Raw genomic sequence first — 18,684 nt, 5'->3', positions numbered from 1 at the left:
AGCATATATTTAAATACATTTATACAAGCACACCATGACATGTTTTATTCCTTGTTTACTGTAAAGGCCTCATCATTCTGTGGACATCAGTACCTCCAGGATTTTGTGGTTTTGTTATCACAGAAATGAATCAAACAAATACTGCTATATTCGAAAGTGCTTCAAATTTTTCAAAATGAACACAGATTTTCGGCAGTTTTCTGTGTGTCAAAACACATTATGTGATCATCACAACACACATTCAGCCAAAGCCTTCAATTCACGTTCATCAAACATGAGTACAGTATCACAGAAAGTACTGCATGTGTTTTTACTGGTAGTAGTTTAAAAGAACTCTGTGCTTGCAATTCGACCAATTCATGTAGTTTTCCACAAAAAAGGTGGAACAATATATTCTTTTTAAATTCTGAAAAAAAAGCTGCAGGAATATCAAGCATTTTCACTCAAGCAACAATCGCAAAGTGACTCCACAAACTCCTGAAGAAACAGATGAATTCAAAAGAGCTTATGGCACAAGCTATAATGGTGTAAAACTACAAAACTACTCATTATACAAAACAGGACACTAAAATTAATGTTCATTTTCACTGAAAACTTTTACTGACAATTGACACATGACCACCAAAAGCATCAAACTTTACAATTATTTACAGATAAAATCAGGCAAATCTTCTCTTGATATAAAACAAACAGTAGTTGCTCCCTTTATATTCAGTATTTAACACAGTTAAAGATGTTGCAGCTAAAAGAGAGCATACACTTTAAAAAAAAGCCACGGAAATAGGTAGAAATACATAAGCAGGGGATTGATATATTAATTGAGCAACTTTTTATGCCTGTACAGAACATTTCATTTAAAATATAGATTCTGCAGCCTATTAGAATAAATAATAAATAACAGATTGGTTTTTAGCAAAATTCAGTACTTTAGCTTAAAATCAGAAAAAACTTTGAAGCATTCAAACTAAACTTCAGTCACGTAACACTTTATAGCACACAGATACATTCAGATCCCTTTTGACCGTGTTTCTTGATTCTGATCTCAGAAGTTTCTACTCCATGCATCCATTCTTTTTGATTCTGTTTGCCTAGTTTGTAATGTAATCTCTTTCTTGTTACTCATTCTTATCCCCCCCCCCCCCATTCTCTCACTGGCACATGTCAATGGTTCAAGCTTAGGTTAAATATAGCTGAATTCAGTGGCAGAACATCGCATAGACAACAGACACATACTGACAAAAGTAATATAGTGTAATATATAACTGATGCAACTCAGTTAGCTTCCTTTTTTCTTCAATTTCACAAGGATAGACAAGAAGGGAAAATACTGTTAATTTAAACTACTGATTACCAAAGGGTTTAAATTGACCCTTTTAGACTTCTTAACAGCTGAAAGACAGACACACTCTGCTGCATAATTACAATCAATTCACTTGCATCACATTGCATTTTCTTTATCACAATGTTGATTTCCAAAATAACTTCCACAATTTGCACATCAATAATGAGACACGTCCTCAGTACCTCATAAAATATACCTTTATATAAATAGCCTCTTGCCTACGGGTTTTATCTTCTCTCCCCATAGATTATTAGACTTTTTTAATCACACTTCTCTTATTCTTGTAGTACTGTAGCTCACATCATCTCTTACTCTACATGACAGAGCAGGTAAAACCGCAGCATTCTTTAAGCAGGGTAAGGCCAGCCTTGGTCACTTTTGGAGAGGAGTTCTGTTGGGCTCTAGAGGTCATTCTTCTCTTTTGAGTAGAACCTGAGAGAGAGAGAGAGAGAGAGAGAGAGAGAGAGAGAGAGAGAGAGAGAGAGAGAGAGAGAGAGAGAGAGAGAGAGAGAGTGAGAGAGAGATACTCAGTACAAGTAAAAGTGCACTGAATAAGGAGCATCTCCTTTATGTTGGGGATAAAAAATATTCCTTTAAAAGAAACATTCACAACTCTTTACAATAACAGCACAGGAATAATCATGCACTAATACCTGAATTAATACTTACTTAAATACGATAAGTTTAGTAACCAATACATATGAAAACTACAACATGAGCCTTATGAATTCATGCGTGAATAATGACCACCTTAAGTACATGTTAGTACATGTTTGATAGTTAATGTGTTAATTAGGGATAAGCTTATGTAGAAAAAAAGAGCACGAATGAGCAATATTGTGATTATACTGCTATATGGTAAGTCATGGTAAGAAGTCTATTAATACCATATCACATTAGTGTCAGTGCTGTATATATTGACCTGTGAATGGACATTTACGTTTATATGTCTATTCCCATTTTCTGATTCATATACATGCATGCCTTGATTCCTCAAAAAGCCTTCATCTGAAATGAGTAAAAAGGAAAAGCAACATTTTTGTCAGAGAAATGCATAGAAAATATATTTATCAAAAGAATTCTGTGTGAATTTGGCTTCTCTGATCAGCACCGTAAACAAAATGTGCCTTATTAAAGGTTTAGCTTCAGGGTCTCTTTCAATAAATTATATTAATCAGCATGCATGCTAATAAATGCTGGATTCTAAAGGCAGTAAATAATTAAACAAATTAAAGGCGAGAAAGAAACATCATTGCAATTCAACACAAAGTTATACTGACTGATCACTTTGGTCCTAGAAACATTTCTCTGCTGATAGGTGTGCTCTGTTCCTGGATGACAATATCTCCATCCGCAGGGTATGAGGGCTCATTAAATGGTTTGATGATGATAGAAGTGATGTAAATCATATGCTTTGGCTCTCACTGTCACCAGATTTGAACCTAATTGAACGCTATGGGAGATTTTTAGATAGCGTTCGGTACCACCATCATTACCAGAGGAAATATCAGTTAGGATAATGCTATTCATCTCTTCAGCACCGTTCAAGAAATTAAGAGACTTTTTGTCACCCATCTGTATAAATAGTATTATTTAATCTTTTTTAGTGCCTTGTTTGATTAATGACACTTAATATTTGATTATCTCCTTAGAAGCATGTTCAGATGGAGAACGTGGCATTTCTATGATATTAAATAAGGCTTGTAGTGTTTTGGAGAATGCCTGTATTTAATAAATGCCACTTCACTTTATACCAAGTATAAAGAGTTTGTCTTAGAACATAATATTTTTAATAACATTAATAATACATGGTTTTAGTTCTTCATTGTGAACACAAATCATTTTTATTACACTCATATACATACTTTTTTTTGTAGCGCTCGCAGGAAATTTTGCCCGTAGGAACTCGGCCATCTCTTTGTCCTCCTCTTGCTCCCTGTGCGGAGGCAGAATTGCGTGTATGAAAAAAGCAAGCTGTCTTGATAACAAATGCACAAATGTGCACAACTAACAAGCGGGCTGAAGAAGGAGGTAAACAAATAGTAATCATTTGGATGCTGCAGACACCATTATCTCCTGCATATATCCACATATGTAAATGACACTCAAATCCAAAGCAAAGCAATTAAGTGCTTTCCTTCCAGCTGACAGAAGAGGTTTAAATGATTGAAAGACTGTGACATCTCTTTCACCTCCTCTCTCTCTCCTTCTTCTGTGCCACCCAGCACTTTACTAGCTGACACACATGCACTGGCTTTTACTGACAGGAGAAAGGAGCAAATTTGCTTTCCATTTTAATTAGTGTTTTTTTTTTTTAATTAAAATTTTTTTTAGTTATTTTTTTCATTTAACATTATTTGACAGTTAGCAGCCCAACATAACAAGTCACACTTCATTAGCTGGTCAGTTGGGCATAAACCACTGCTTTTGGGAAAATCTAAAGACATCAGTACTCATAGAGAGCAAAATATGCAGTGCTCATTTGTGTAAAAATTCCCTTTAATTATAATGACACTACAGAGTCATGGGCATCTGTGAGCTTGGATATGTGGAAGAGAGCAAATAGCACTTTCATCTAAGTGTGTTACGTTGCCCTGTGATGCAGCAGGAGCAGCAATTTAAAAAGATACTTTGGCTGGCTTCACACACTTGACCTTCCTCATGTTGGTAGCTGATGAATGATAGGCAAGACATTTTTTTTTAATGATAGAGAAGAATAAAATGCTTGAACACATCCATAATACTTCCACAACAGCAGCAACTGACAAGCATTTTTGTTTTTTGTAGTTTGAACAAAAAAGCTGTCTAAAGCCAAGCTTGTTTTGTGTTTAATGTATTTAACATTCTTTCTATTCAAAACAGACATGACATGATTTCAGATCTGAAACATATCCTCAGCAATCACAAATACAGCTGAAATTCAGTCTTTTGATAAGTGAGCTCAACTGCGTATGTGCTTTTTTATATACAGTACCTTTCATGAGCCCTTATTGTTACACCAAGTTAATGAGAGATTTAGTCTAAATGTATTGCAGTAATTCATAATTACATTATTACCTTAGTATTGTCTGTCACTGGCGAGGATTTGTTTTGCGTACAGTAACTTATCCCTGAGGGTGTTCAACAAAATGTCAGCATCGGCTGCTCGTATGCCAGGTTCCAAATGGAAAATACTCAGATTTCATTAAAAATGTTTGTGATAGAAAGCAATGTCAACAGTTTTAGATTTACAATTACATTACATTTCCTTTGTATAATTTGTATTATTAGAGGAGTTGTAGGAAACCATTTGTAACACAACAAGGGCTGTAGGACTTGAGTTAGGTCTTGAGTCATTTTCTGTATTGACTTGGACTTGTTTCAGACTAATGGCGTTTGTACTTGGATTTGTCTCATTCTTGGGCTTTGTTCTTGCTAAATATAGTAGTGGCCTCAACTGAGATTTAGTAAAATATGCTGTATGTGTTGTCTTTCCTTTGCACAAGGTTTGACAAGAAGTAATTCCTTCTTGTGGAAAACATTGGCTGGTGCAAAAATTACTGGTGTAATACACACATGAAGCCAACTAGTCAAAGTATCAGGACTGACCTTCTAAAGGATTTGATGGTTTTTGGTCTCACTTTCATTTGGACATGATTTTGACTTGGCCTCAATCCCTTTAAAACACAATCTTGGCAAGCCCTGGTATTGGACTTGAATTTGACCAGTGTTGGTCTTGACTACTGCCCTAAACTTACCATAATAGACACTGGATATGTTCTAGGTGGCACTTGGCCAGAAATCAGCTATATAGGCAATACACAAAAAATGTAAATCAGCTAAGTAAAATATTAATTGATCTAAAAATTATATACTTTGTTAATATTTTCAAATGACATCTGGTCATATGGTGTCTTTGGTCCTGATTATCTCTTTTGATTAGTTTTAGGCAGATGGAAACATTACCAAGGACTCCGGTAGAAGTTGTGGGTAATAAACTCCAGATGCGTCAATTCCTCGAAAAAGTGGCACTATCAATTTCAAGTCATAACAAAAACAGAGATTTGCTGAATTGCCAGTTTTAACTCATCTCGTGCTGTTACTCTTTTTTTGTCCTGGAGGCTCACATTCAGTCAGTCTGCTGGATTTTATTTTTCTTTATAATATAATTCAATGGCATTTCAGAAATAATCAAACTCTTCATACTGGAAATGACCTCAGACTGTTCTTTTTCTTACCTTTTCTTCTCTTCAGTATTTAGTCTAGAAAAACTATAAACAAAAGTGTCAGATGCTGCTCTTGATAGCTGTGTTGACTATAATACCACACAAAAACCTACATGGTGCGTGGATTTGTAAGCCAAAACCTTATCATAACATGCCTATGGTTTTTTAAGTGCAAGGTTTTCTAAAGGTGCTAAAATGGTGGAAATCACAAGCTCAATGATGGCTATCTTGCTCAAACTGATTTGTACATTCCTGTTAAAGGGGGTTCCAGTGAAATTGGCTCCTCTTTGTCTGATGAGAAGTCATGAAGTGGCTTTTTATTTAATGAACATAGAGAAAAGGAGTGATAGAACAGTGAAATGCCCCAGTGCGATTATGCTAAATATAAGCACTCTCGGAGTGGTGGGCAACCAATCAGATTAGTGGACTGTAACAACTATTATATAATGTTGCATAATATCTTTTAAAATGTTTTTTTTTTTATCAGAGCATAAAACAGTCAGGCATCCAGTCAACCAGTTGCTCATTATACAATAAAATATTCATTTGATCTTATAAAGCCTGACTGACAGTTCCCAGAAAACCTCTCTATTCTCATCATTCTGTTTTTCTATTACGTCCTTCGCCCTTTTTATCTGTAAAAACAAATGATCCTAGTCCTGACCTGGAGTCAGAGTACGACTGTCAGCCCTTGAAGTGAAGACATGAGAAAGGAATGTGCATGTGAGTGAGAACGAAAAGTAAATGGATGTGTTATTAAGACTGATTGGACATCAAATTGTGTCAGTGCAAGAAATTTGCTGTCCATTCAGTCTTTAGCTTAATGTCAGGCACTGGCTCGACCCTCTCAACCTCGAGGAGACAAAAACACACCAACCTCAGTCTCTCAAACTCCACATCATCCACCATAAAGTCCCGAGTCTCCACCAGCTTATGGATCTGCTGCAAAAGCTCCTCCTCACGCTGCCGGTCTTCACTAGACTTATCTTTATCTAGGAAACCATAAATTAACATAATGATTAACCTTTCAGTATTCATTTACTAAAGCTATTGAATTATTACATTCTTTGCCTCATTTTGTATTTCTATTATTATTAATTTACTTATTAAGTTTGCTTAAATGGGAGCTTGTTTGTAATGATACATGAAACAGTTTAAAGGTTTCCATACCAAAATCTACACAAATAATTCTGCATCATTCAGATATGGAATTTTCAGATATGATTTTTAAATATATTTCATAAACACATTATCTACAAAACTAACATCAATTCAGTACCAGACAATATCAAATTTACAATTTTGCATAAGTACTGTAATTAAACTTTTAGCACTATGGAAAGGCTTTATATTTCATTAGCATATTTTGTCTGTAGCTGAGCTTATTACTCTATTTCACCTTCTAGTGGAATAACAGAAATTAGCTGGAGTTTTTTGTTTGTTTTTGATGTTTTTTCTTTCCTTTTTTCTAAGACCATTTTTTAAATCTGACTATAAAATACATCTATAACAATCATATAACTATACATCGATAACAATCATCCCCTATGCAGTTGCAGCTCAGAATAGTGCAAATATAGAGAGTACAAATTGTCGTTGACTTGTAGAAGCCATGTGATGGATAGAAATAGATACCAATGTAAAATTAAGCCCATCAATGACACATCTCACATGTCTGGAATTTGGAATCTGAAAAAAATTTGCCAGGAATTTGGAAAACTAATAAGTAAACCTCAATGGTTGTCAGGTTTTAACTGTTCAAAACATCTTACATAACAACAAGCTGTTTGAAAGGACTGCGTGAATAAACTTCTGGACAGAAACCTGCAAAATGCACTTTCTTAATAAAATGCTTTTTAAACATCACTGGAATTAAACTGGAATTGTGATCAAATGTAACATACTATAAACACCATAAACATTTGAATAATATGTTTGAAAATTTTGAATCATAAGATTCATGAGATTGTAAATAAAAAAGAAACAGGATATTTTGACCCAAAAGATGATTGCCTCAGCTTAAGACTTGGCCGTAGTGAAATCTTTCAGTAAGATACAACAAAATAACAATCCCAGATGGTCATTCAAATAAACATGGAAATGGTAACAGGACAAGAAAATAAATGTTTTTGTGATAATCTTCTCAGCCTACAAATTTGAACTCCTCTAAAAACCTGTGATGTGAAGTGAAGAGGCACATTCACATGCACTAAGTTAAGAAGATACAGTTATAGAGTTAGATGTCCTGTGTAGAAGAAGGATCGAGAATTGTCGTTTAGAAGTGTTTTTACTTGTTTATACATTCTAGAACGAGACTAATTTACTCTGCAACCATTACTGACAAGTACATATAGAAAATAATCAGAACTATAATAGATAAATACACAATTATTCCCAAAAAACGCAGCAGCTACAGAAGCTGCACATTAATGTATTGATATTGGTTCTGTTGAGGGCCTACCTGGGATCGATACCAATTTCTGCAACTCTTTTTTAAGCCTTGTGATCTCTTTACATAGCTGAATATCATCCATCCTAAGGAAATGTGATACAAAGCAAAGTCAGAGAATGAGAGACTTACTGTTAGTAATCATAAAGATTTAATTAAAATCTTTTTGTTATACAGATTTGTGCAGATTTGCACAAGAAAATATTAATTTAAAGCAAAAAATATCTGCACATCAGTTGAATTTCACAAGATTTTTATTTTTTTTTAAAGAAATCCTTATTTTGCTGCACATACTTCATTAAAATCAACTTTATTTTGCTCAAGGTTCTAATGAATCCAGAGTGCAGGAGGCAGGAATTCAGCCTGAACGGGAATCTGATGCATCACAGAGCACCACACAAACATTCACACACTCGTTCACACATATTTAGAGCAGCCAATACACCTACTGCATGTGTTTGGGAGGTAGGAGGAAACCGGAGAACCTGAAGAGAACTAATGTAGGCAAAGAGAGAGAAATCTCCATACACACTGCCCCACTGTGCCACTCATTATACTGGCCTTCCAAAAATGCCAAAAAAAAAAAAAATCTTACACTCCATTATGTGCTTTTGTCGTACACAACTCTGGTCCACTGTATCAGAAACAAACAAGACAAAAGTGGAAAACTTTCCATTTCAATAGCTTTGGTGTAAATGACAGGTATTATGGGTGTTAGAGATTATTCTATGAGCTGATCTGATCAGAGGCTCATGGTTTATTTGTGAAAATTACTCTAACCTTCTGTGGCCTCATTTTGATGATGACTCAGTGCAAGTCTGAGAATCTTCCCACTCTCATATCAGCTCTTGTAGTAAGCCTGTCATTTGAGTTCAGGGGTCAGGACACAAAACATACACACACACACACACACACACACACACACACACACACACACACACACACACACACACACACACACACACACACACACACACACACACACACACACACAAACTCTCTCTCTCTCTCTCTCTCTATGCAAAAAGGGAGAGAGACACACACACACTTTCTCTATGCAAAAAGACACACACACACACACACACACACACACACACAGACACACACACACACACACACACACACACACACACACACACACACACACACACACAGAGTATATATTTTAGAGTTCCTTGGCAGTGTACCACATCAACAGCTTCAACAAAACACTCTATTCCTGTTTTTAGCCAAGATGGTTAGTAGGTAAGATGGTAATGAAAATCAAATATATTGACGCTTTCCAAAAATACCTAAAATAAGATCCTGTACACACGTTCACTTTGATGTTTATGTCAAATTTCACATAAACTGCTTTTCTCTCTCTCTGTGAGTGTGTATGCAAAATATTTAATGCAACTGCTGCTTCAGAATGTGTGAGAAACTGGACTACTGAATTTAATATTTAATATTTTACCGGACCACAGCCATTTTAGTCTGAAGCTTCATTAGAAATACATCATATCTCATGAAAGGGGCAAGACATCCCAAGGGTGCTGCAGAAAGAGATGCTACTAAAAAAAAAGAAGACATGCAATAGAAAGGAAGAGGATCTCACGGGAGATTACTGGCAGGCACAGAACTGGACAATTTGAAATATTTCCTTTCTTCATTTTCTTGTTGAATTAAAAGATTTAAGAACTGAAAGAAAAAAAACAAAAACAAAAAGTTTCAAAGAACAAACCATAAACAAAGTCTTAAACCAAAGACAAAATGTAACGTAAAGATAAACAGAGAATATTACTAATGAGAGCTTAATCACTGACAGGTGAGAATAATCAGATGTAACCATGGAAACATTTCAGTATTACAGGAACAGAGATACCTCTGAAAGCAAAACATGGGAATATGGCATTTCGGCTGTAATTGTTGCTTTTTTAAAGTAAGACCTGTGTGATGCTTTCTTCAGATCCTCCCAAATAAGGAATGTTAAAAGACATCTGTCCTTATGCTGTCTTGAGAATTTGACAGACCTCAGGTGCACAAATGGCATCAAAAAATGTTGAAACCAATGGTGTCCATGGCAACAACATCATTTATATTAAACAATATAACATGATAGTATCACCCTTTCAATTTGGAACCAAGGACGTCTGGAGTAAATATATACAGTATGCTGTATACCAGCTCTCTAGAGGAATAAAAACGCACTTTGCTTGACTTGATTTGACTTGCTGCAATGTTCATTTTGTGTGTTTGACAAGTGCTGAAACAGAAAGAAGCAACAGCCAGTTATTTATCACATGTGACAAATGGTTTTATCCTTTTTTTTATTTCCCTGATAAATGTGCTGTCCAAAGGACTGTATCTTCAATCCTGCTTCAAGGGTGGAAAATATTTTGCTGTATTTATACTTGAGTATGATTCAAATTTAATATTTGTTCACAATTGTTTCACAATACATCTCCAAAAAAAAAAGCAAAGCTAATATAGTACTTTAGATCTCAGTATTTCTCCTTGTTTGTGTGTGTGTTTGTGTGTGTGTGTGTGTGTGTGTGTGTGTGTGTGTGTGTGTGTGTGTGTGTGTGTGTGTGTGTGTGTGTGTGTGTGTGTGCACCACATACTGCAAATACACAAATAGCTCAAGTGGAATTGCATGTTTTCCTCTGTATAGTTATCAGCTCGTGTCCACCAACTAACGCTCTTTTCCCTGCACTAGCTCTTTTTCATTTATAAACAGTGATAAACCTAGGCCTGAATAATCTTTACAATCATGTGTCTTAAAAGTACACCATAGAGGTTATTTTGCTAAAGTTATATATTTTGTACTTATTTAGCACTTTCACTTCAATATAAACTTTTTCTCCAGAAACAGAGAAACTAAATCATGTAATTTAATGCACATAAAAGATGTTGTACTGTAATGTGTGCAGGATGAGAGGTTTGTTTACTGTTGCACAGTAGGAGACGAGCTTAACTAACAGTGTTAGATTGCTAGATAACTGAGCTTCTAAATGTACTCAAGTGGCTCTGCACCTTGTCTCTACAGATAATGTTCTTCCTCTCTCCTGCCCCTAACTGTGCCTCCCATCATTTTCAAAAGTCAGATATGACTCATTTCTCTGAATGCGTACACACTGGGAGGTATAGTTGAAGACTAGTGAATTTTTCCAAATTCAGCAGTATATCATCACAAAAGTGCCGTCTGAGTACACAACTGAAATACAACTTTGATTATATTTAGGAAAATGGTTTAACTGGAGGCAGTATCAATTCACCCTGTCAGTCAGGTATTAGTTGCATGTGTTTATGAACAGGAATGAAAATTAGCTCACATGTATCTCAGCTCAGATTCTCTCCGCACCAGCACATCTCGTATCCTCTCGATTTTAAACAGCTCGCCCTCGATGTCATCCACAGTAATGGTGGAGTCCGCCATTGACACAATGCCATCTTCATCTGGGAGCGAGAAATGTGGAAATAAGAAAGGCTACAGACACAAATGTGCCTGGCAATAGAAGAAGATGATATTGTTTTATATTTCAGTTCTAAAGTTAAGTAATATTTCTTAGGAGTAGCAAACTCAAATAACCCAATAAGCCATGACAGGGTTGTACATGTGTTACAGTATACAAAAACATTATGAATCATATAAAATCCAATCCAACATTCAATAAATGATTTAATTTTTGATTCCTGTAAACAATTCTTTCACCCCACAATGTACTCTGTTAACAGTAAGCTTTGGTTGATAAGCACTAAGACAAAAATTATAGCATTCTATGGAAAGAATAATTGCTTATATGTTTTAAATTTATTTATTTATTTATTTATTTATTTATTTATTTATTTATTTATTTATAAATAACTTGGTACATTAATAGTGAAGTCAGAATTAGTGTTCCAGTGATATGTTTAAGCAGTATTTGATAATGTTTATGATTGCTACTCAGTTAATCAATAATTTTTCAACAACTTTTTGTTATACTGTCAACTATGAAATATTAGAGTTTTACTGAACAGATGAAGTAAATTTAAGATTTCTTCGACCTATTTATTTACTGCTTATCTACACAAGATCAAAGGGAACCCCATATATCATAGGGGACTCAGGGCACAAGGTGGGGGACACCGTAGACAAGCTGTCAGTCCGTCACAAGGCACAATCAAACAGTCTAAAGAACCTCAGACAATTTAGATATACCAATAAGTCTACAACACATGTCTTTATAATAGAGAGGAAACTGGTGAACCCGGAGGAAACCCCTGAAGGACATGGAGAACATGCAGGGAGAAAATCTCATCTTTCATTTTAACAATACAGTACATGCTTTCAGTCAAGGGAAAGTTCTGCATGGTTATTATCTGGTATACTCTGGTGACATGTAGGTACAGTATATGTGCTTTGCCCACATTTTAGAGCAGCAGAAAATTACAAGCAATTAAAAATAATGTATACACAAGACAAAGCTACTTGACTGACAATTTTCTAGTACAACATGTCAGTCAGTTCTAAGATTGGATGCTTATGTCTGAACAGAAGCTAACGGACACTGCTGAAGGCAGTTGAAGGTAAAAGCTTTGATGACCAAATGTGCTTTTGTAACCCTCTAGAACCAAAGACAACAAAAAATCCCAGTCAATAAATCACGATTGGTAGTTGCTAGTTCTGTTTGCTGTGTGGATCAGTCCATTGGTGTAGACCAGGGACATTCCACCAACAGATTGACATTTCTCCTTAATCCATCTCCATGGAAACAAGCAGGAAATAAACACTGGTTTTTCCATATGCTACCACTCCATAACTGTACTCAGAGTTGAATGAGGAAAAGACACCAAGCACTATTGATGCCTTTATTAATCCATGACACAAAACCATGTGGTGTGTTTGTGTTTGTGCTGTTTGCATGTTTATTTCTGTCTGATTCAAGCCTTTAATGAGTAACTAATGGCATACAGATCGAGCGGTGGTGGGAAGCAAGAGGACACGTCGTAACTTCATTAAAACAGTTTTCTTAGCAAGATTCTTAATTAGTATTTTGTTTTCATATATAAATTTTTACTACAAATCATTTTAGGCCTTGAGGGACCAAGTGTTGCATGTTTGTCCAAAGTTACTGAAAACTCACACCAGGAACCAGGAGACAAAGAAAATGGCTCCAGTATAAACAGAATTTCCTGATATTTACAGTATATCTAAATGTGTTAACCAACATGATTGCCTTTGGTGTCAGACCACCCATTCTTTTGGTGAACAAATATATTGGAATATATTATGGTAATTATGGTAAGAATAAATTATGGTAATATTTGGTTGCATATATCTTGCTTTCAATAACTGGATCAAGCTGGTGATCCAGTGACCATCAAACTGTTGCAATCTCTAATATAATGCATTTACAGGCTTGTGCCACAACTTCCTTCAATTGTTGTTTGTTATGGGGTTTTTCTCCCTTTAGGAGGTGAAATGCTGCTCAGTTGAGTTAAGGTTTAGTGATTTGCTTTGCCAGTCGAAAACCTTCCACTTTCCCCTGACAACGTCGTTTGATTTGTTGGCAGTGTGTTGTGAGCCATTGGCTTCCTGCGTGATGATGTTCCTCCCAATTAAACTGGATGCATTTCTCTGTAAATTGGCATAGAAAATGTTTCTGTCAACTTCTGAATTGATTCTGTTGTTACTTTTGTGAGTTCCATCACCATTAAAAAATTACTGACAATGTTCCAGAAGCAGCCTTACAAGGTGATGTCACTGATTGTTTTTGGGTTTTTCTTCACAGCTCCTGTTTTCCTTGGCTGACTTGTTCAATGTCTGGTTGTTAGTATATCAGTCTTTCTTTTTTTAGGACATTCCAAATTATTGTATTGGCTATGGACAAAGCACTGGTTCTGGTCAATTTTACCTCTTTTCTCAGCTTCAAAATGTCTTGCTTTTAGCTCATAAACAGCTCTCTGATCTTCATGTTAGAAAGAATCATACTAGCACATACAGTCTTTATAGGTGAAACCCAGGACTCAAACTAAGGGTTCCAACAACTGGTGCCATTTTCTATGTTGTTTAAGTCATCTATAGATGTTAATGTTTGCCTTAAAATGCCTTAAAAGCCTGAAATTCTCATCTTTTGTCTCTTATTCATGTTTTGATCTCAAAATCCAATGCCTCCAGAGTATAGCAAAAAAAAAAGAAAATCCTTGCTGTTCCAATACTTTTCTGCTCTATAAAAAAGATGAGGAAAACGAAAGTAATAAGTCAAATAGTCAGATATGCAGTGATGTCTTTGCTTTTTGCCTTTTCTCTGCTGGAGACCTTCAAGTCCTCCTACACCTGCTGCATGACAAAGCTGCTCTCTCTCTCTCTCTCTCTCTCTCTCTCTCTCTCTCTCTCTCTCTCTCTCTCTCTCTCTCTCTCTCACATACATTTTACCTTATTTTGTCTCTGTATTTAAGCTCTCTTTTAATTTATAGCAATATCAAAGTGTTAAAACTTAAAAACCAACAACACACATTTAATATCACAAAGGGGTGGGAATAAGCAACCACTATCTAATTCATATTCCATGAATGGTCAGGGTATTTACTATGTGTGTGTGCATGTGTGTACGGCCTCATTACTCTTGTGTATCTCCAAGCTGATTTCTTTCTGTCTTTCTGCTTATCAGTAAAACATCCTCCACTCCACACTCTGTCACTTTGCCTCAAGTCATCACCTCGGTCTGTTACAATGTTCCTCTCTATTACAGAGGAGCATGGCTTCTGGAGTAAAAATAGTCCATGATCTGAATTTGCTAAAGTCTTACAGATGAATAAACACCATTAGAAATAGCAGCATGATGAAATGTGTGAATAACACTTAGAACTGCAAGAAAAAAACATCTAGGCTTGGTTTTTATTCTTAGCCAAACAGTGTATTACATCTGGTCTTACATTAAGAAGCTGTTCCCTTGGTTACAGTATAGCCCTTTTCCTGACATTCACTCACAGTCTGGAGTGAAATACCATACTCTCTTAATTAATTTGATTTCATAAGAACTGCATGTGGTAAACAAGCACAAAAGGGGAAAAGTTTTTGAATACGAACTTGAATGAGATGTATATCACCTGAACACTGAACAAAGTCTCTCTCTCTCTCTCTCTCTCTCTCTCTCTCTCTCTCTCTCTCTCTCTCTCTCTCTCTCACACACACACACACACACACACACACACGCATGCACGCACGCGCACGCACGCACGCACACACGCACACACGCACACACCACACACATAAGCTGCTGCAGAGTCGATGCAGCCTGAGTCATAGTACCTGAGAGACACTTGCACAGCGGGCTGTTCATCAGAGCAGCATTCACTTCAAACATGCACACCCACGCAGAAAAGCAAGACCTCCGTGGACTTAAGAGTGTCTAAACATGCAAAAGTCCTTGATTGTTTATTTGTCACACATCAGCAATTTTAATAGTTATATATTTTAATGCAACTATATAATAATAATAATAATAATAATAATAATAATAATAATAACAATAATAATACTATTTATTATTGTTATTATTATTGTTATTGTTATTATTATTATTATTATTATTATTATTATTATTATTATTATTATTATTATTATTATTATTATTATTATAACTCATTAATTTAGCCACACTTCACATACAAAAACACTAAAGCCAGCATGGTTTCTTTTAAAGAAGGAATGTTTATTGATGGATAAACTGAACAAAACACTAATATTATGATTAAAATAAATGTGTAAATGAAAAAGTAGAAGATAATTGTTTAGACATTTTGCAAAGAGCTGAACAACTACAATCCATTTCATTTGCACTAGTCCATCGTGCACTCCTTACTCATAACTTAGAATAGCAGTTATAATGGATTTTTAGGACGAAATAGGATGAAGAGAATGTGAAAAATAGGTGTGTTATAAAGACTGAATATCCCAAATTAACATGTAACCTGATTCCTGATTATCCTGAAGGACTCAATATATAATGTATAGATGTTTTCTTCTTCATAATATTTATTAAACCCTGTTTATTTTGTACTATGCGGTGACTTCTGAGCTGACATATGTTTGCCTCATTTTTGCCCTTTGCTCACCGCCTCCAGTTTTCAGAGATAATTTACAGTTAAAGCGTGAGCGTCCTGTTGCGCCAAGCCTATCAAAGAAAACAAACTGCTTCATGCTTCGATGCTGCCTCGTTAACCAGCCACAACATGACGTGCGGAATGGCATCTGTGACCATCCTGTTTCAACAGCTGAATTTCACAGTTCATTATTCACTCCTTGGTTTATTTGTGTCCTTTAATTGCACTTGTGTTTCTATTTTTTTATTATTAGCTTTCGTAACCGAACCTTTCCATCAGTGTGCCACTTAACGCTACTGAATTCATAGGAACCATAACTGACAGCCCAGTAGAGACGTCTTCTTTATCTGCTAAGCTGGATATTGGTGGTCAACTGGCATGTGGTGGTTTTGATGCCTGATTAGAGAGCCAAGGAAGCACTAACATTATTCCTCTAAGCAGACTTCCCTTGGAATTCTGACAGTCCAACCAGTGTTTCACATGAAATCAGTAAAGATCTGACTGCTCACCCTGATACAAACCTTAAAGTTAACTCCAAATCATTCACTATTATATAAATTCTTAAAAATCTGCAAATGTAAGGCCATGTTGCACTGTGGACTGATCAATGTGTATTTTACACACACTTTTACAGGATCTGCTGCTAAGGTCTGATGTCAGATACCACAGCACACCTTCATAGAACTTGTGGGATTTGTGCCTTAGACATTGTGTATTCTAACGAACTGTTTATCTATTTAAGACTTAGATTAACTGAAATGAACTTGATTGAATAAATATGATTCATATTGTTGCTTCCATCGATCACACAGTACACAAATGTTTCATCCTCTCTTCAAATTATAAACATCCAGAAGTTAATAAATTATTTTATTCAGCTTTATTTTATTTTATTTATATCATTTTAATCCTTATTTATTTTGTTAAAATCCTTTTAAAGTGTGAAGTGAAATTTAAATATGTTCGGTGACATAAATTCATTTTAGCATATACAGCACTGGAAAAGCAACCAACACGACCAAATGTTATCTTTTAAAGCATAAACATTACCAAATCAGACAATGATGTGAAGTGTTTATATGTTCTTACTCACACCTCTGGCCACTTTTGACCAGTGTCATGCATGTTTGGATGAAACACGTCTAATTTGAATCTGACACAGGCACAATAATACAGTACTACTTCATCTTTATTTCATCTTTAAACAGTTTTTCTTTGTTAGCTTCTCTTTAAACAAGACCAAAGGGGATGAAAAAAAAAGCTGAACCATGGCACTACAAACTATTTTCAAAATAAGTCAGATTAAATACGTAATATTTGCGGCAAGCATGTCTGTTTCTAATTGGTAAGAGGAAAAAAAATACTCATGCAAAGTCAAGGAATTGTTGACTTTTCAAACTATTTTTTTCTGTCTGCCCCCCATTCTGGGGGTCATCACATTGGATCGTTTTAATTTGCACTTTGATGTGAATTTGGCACATTTGAGTGTTTTTATCTCAGTTGCACTTTCTGATGTAACCCACACCAATTGATCTGGGCTTGGTTCCTTACCCAGGAATCAAACCCTGGCTTTGTGGTGAGAGCATGGATGCTTAACCACTAGTTCTCCATGGACCAGGAATTCTATATAATTCTATATATAGAATAAAAAAAATCTGTAAATGTTTTAAAGCCTTGGTATGATTTAATAATAATAATAATAATAATAATAATAATAATAATAATAATAATAAATACATTTGTACACAGCTTAAATCAACAAAAGACACATTTTTACACAGTGTACAGTCTGTTTGCATTCACATTAGAGGAAATCAATACTGACAGTGGCCTCAGCTGTAAGTTCACATAGTGCTCTGTACAGTCTGTACTGGGATCTCATCAGTTCTCCTTCACACACACGTCACAAAGACGCAGATTTCGTTGCTCACCTGTTCTGCGCGCGTCTTCAGGCGGCTCCGCCGTCTCCACAGAGCCGTACTGCTTCCCACGTCTGCGCTCTTTCTGCATCCTGCCGGAGCGCTTCCCTTTAAAGCACGAATTAAGCAGCGTTCCGCACAGCCCTAATGCGCCCAAATGCTTCTCATTCAGATCCAAACGTGTACAGAAAACAGCGTTAAGTCATGAAACGATCACTCTGTGCTACGCGCGTCACGTCACACTGGCTTGCGTAAATGTGAGGGGGCGTGAGTGTGTGCGTTATTGAGGAAGCGAGAGAGAGAGAGAGCGTGCGTAAAATACAACTCCTGAATGGACTCAAAGTACTGAAAAACGCCACCTTGTGAGCAAACCGTGACCACCGGCTGCATTTTATACAGCTGGGTGTTTGCCCCTTAGTTTGAAACGATGCAATCTTTTAATTCTAGTTTTAAATATGTTTTTATGATGGTAGAAGTGGGGTTTACCCACTCTGTGCTGCTGTAAAAAAAAAGTCCCACATGGATACCAGAAGTATTTTAGCTTCCAGAAACAGTCCTTGTCCGGGTTTCAGTATAATCCTTATTATAATTTAGAACCTGCTGCTGTAATCATAAAGATCTTGATGCTCATATTGTGGATCTGCTCTATAATCTCACTATCTGGTGTCATCCAGAAGAAGATGGGTTCCAGTTTAATTA

The 18,684-nt window shown here is 35.8% G+C and overlaps 1 protein-coding gene across 1 annotated transcript; it reads right to left on the bottom strand.

Moving 5' to 3' along the window:
* Positions 1 to 571: 571 nt before the first annotated feature.
* On the bottom strand, positions 572 to 18,289 carry zgc:171844 (uncharacterized protein LOC100151763 homolog). Its single transcript, XM_027141364.2, has 6 exons — positions 17,998 to 18,289; positions 11,311 to 11,434; positions 8,009 to 8,082; positions 6,425 to 6,539; positions 3,208 to 3,278; positions 572 to 1,774 (listed from the first exon to the last, which is right to left on the bottom strand). Exons 1-6 carry the CDS (start codon positions 18,074 to 18,076, stop codon positions 1,656 to 1,658), a joined length of 582 nt encoding a protein of 193 aa, XP_026997165.1. The 5' UTR covers positions 18,077 to 18,289; the 3' UTR covers positions 572 to 1,655.
* Between the last annotated feature and the right edge of the window lie 395 nt (positions 18,290 to 18,684).

Source organism: Tachysurus fulvidraco, chromosome 15 (assembly GCF_022655615.1).
Source record: "Tachysurus fulvidraco isolate hzauxx_2018 chromosome 15, HZAU_PFXX_2.0, whole genome shotgun sequence".
NCBI lineage: Eukaryota > Metazoa > Chordata > Actinopteri > Siluriformes > Bagridae > Tachysurus > Tachysurus fulvidraco.
The sequence above is the reverse complement of the archived record's forward strand: the minus strand, read 5'-3'. Positions and strand labels throughout refer to the sequence as shown.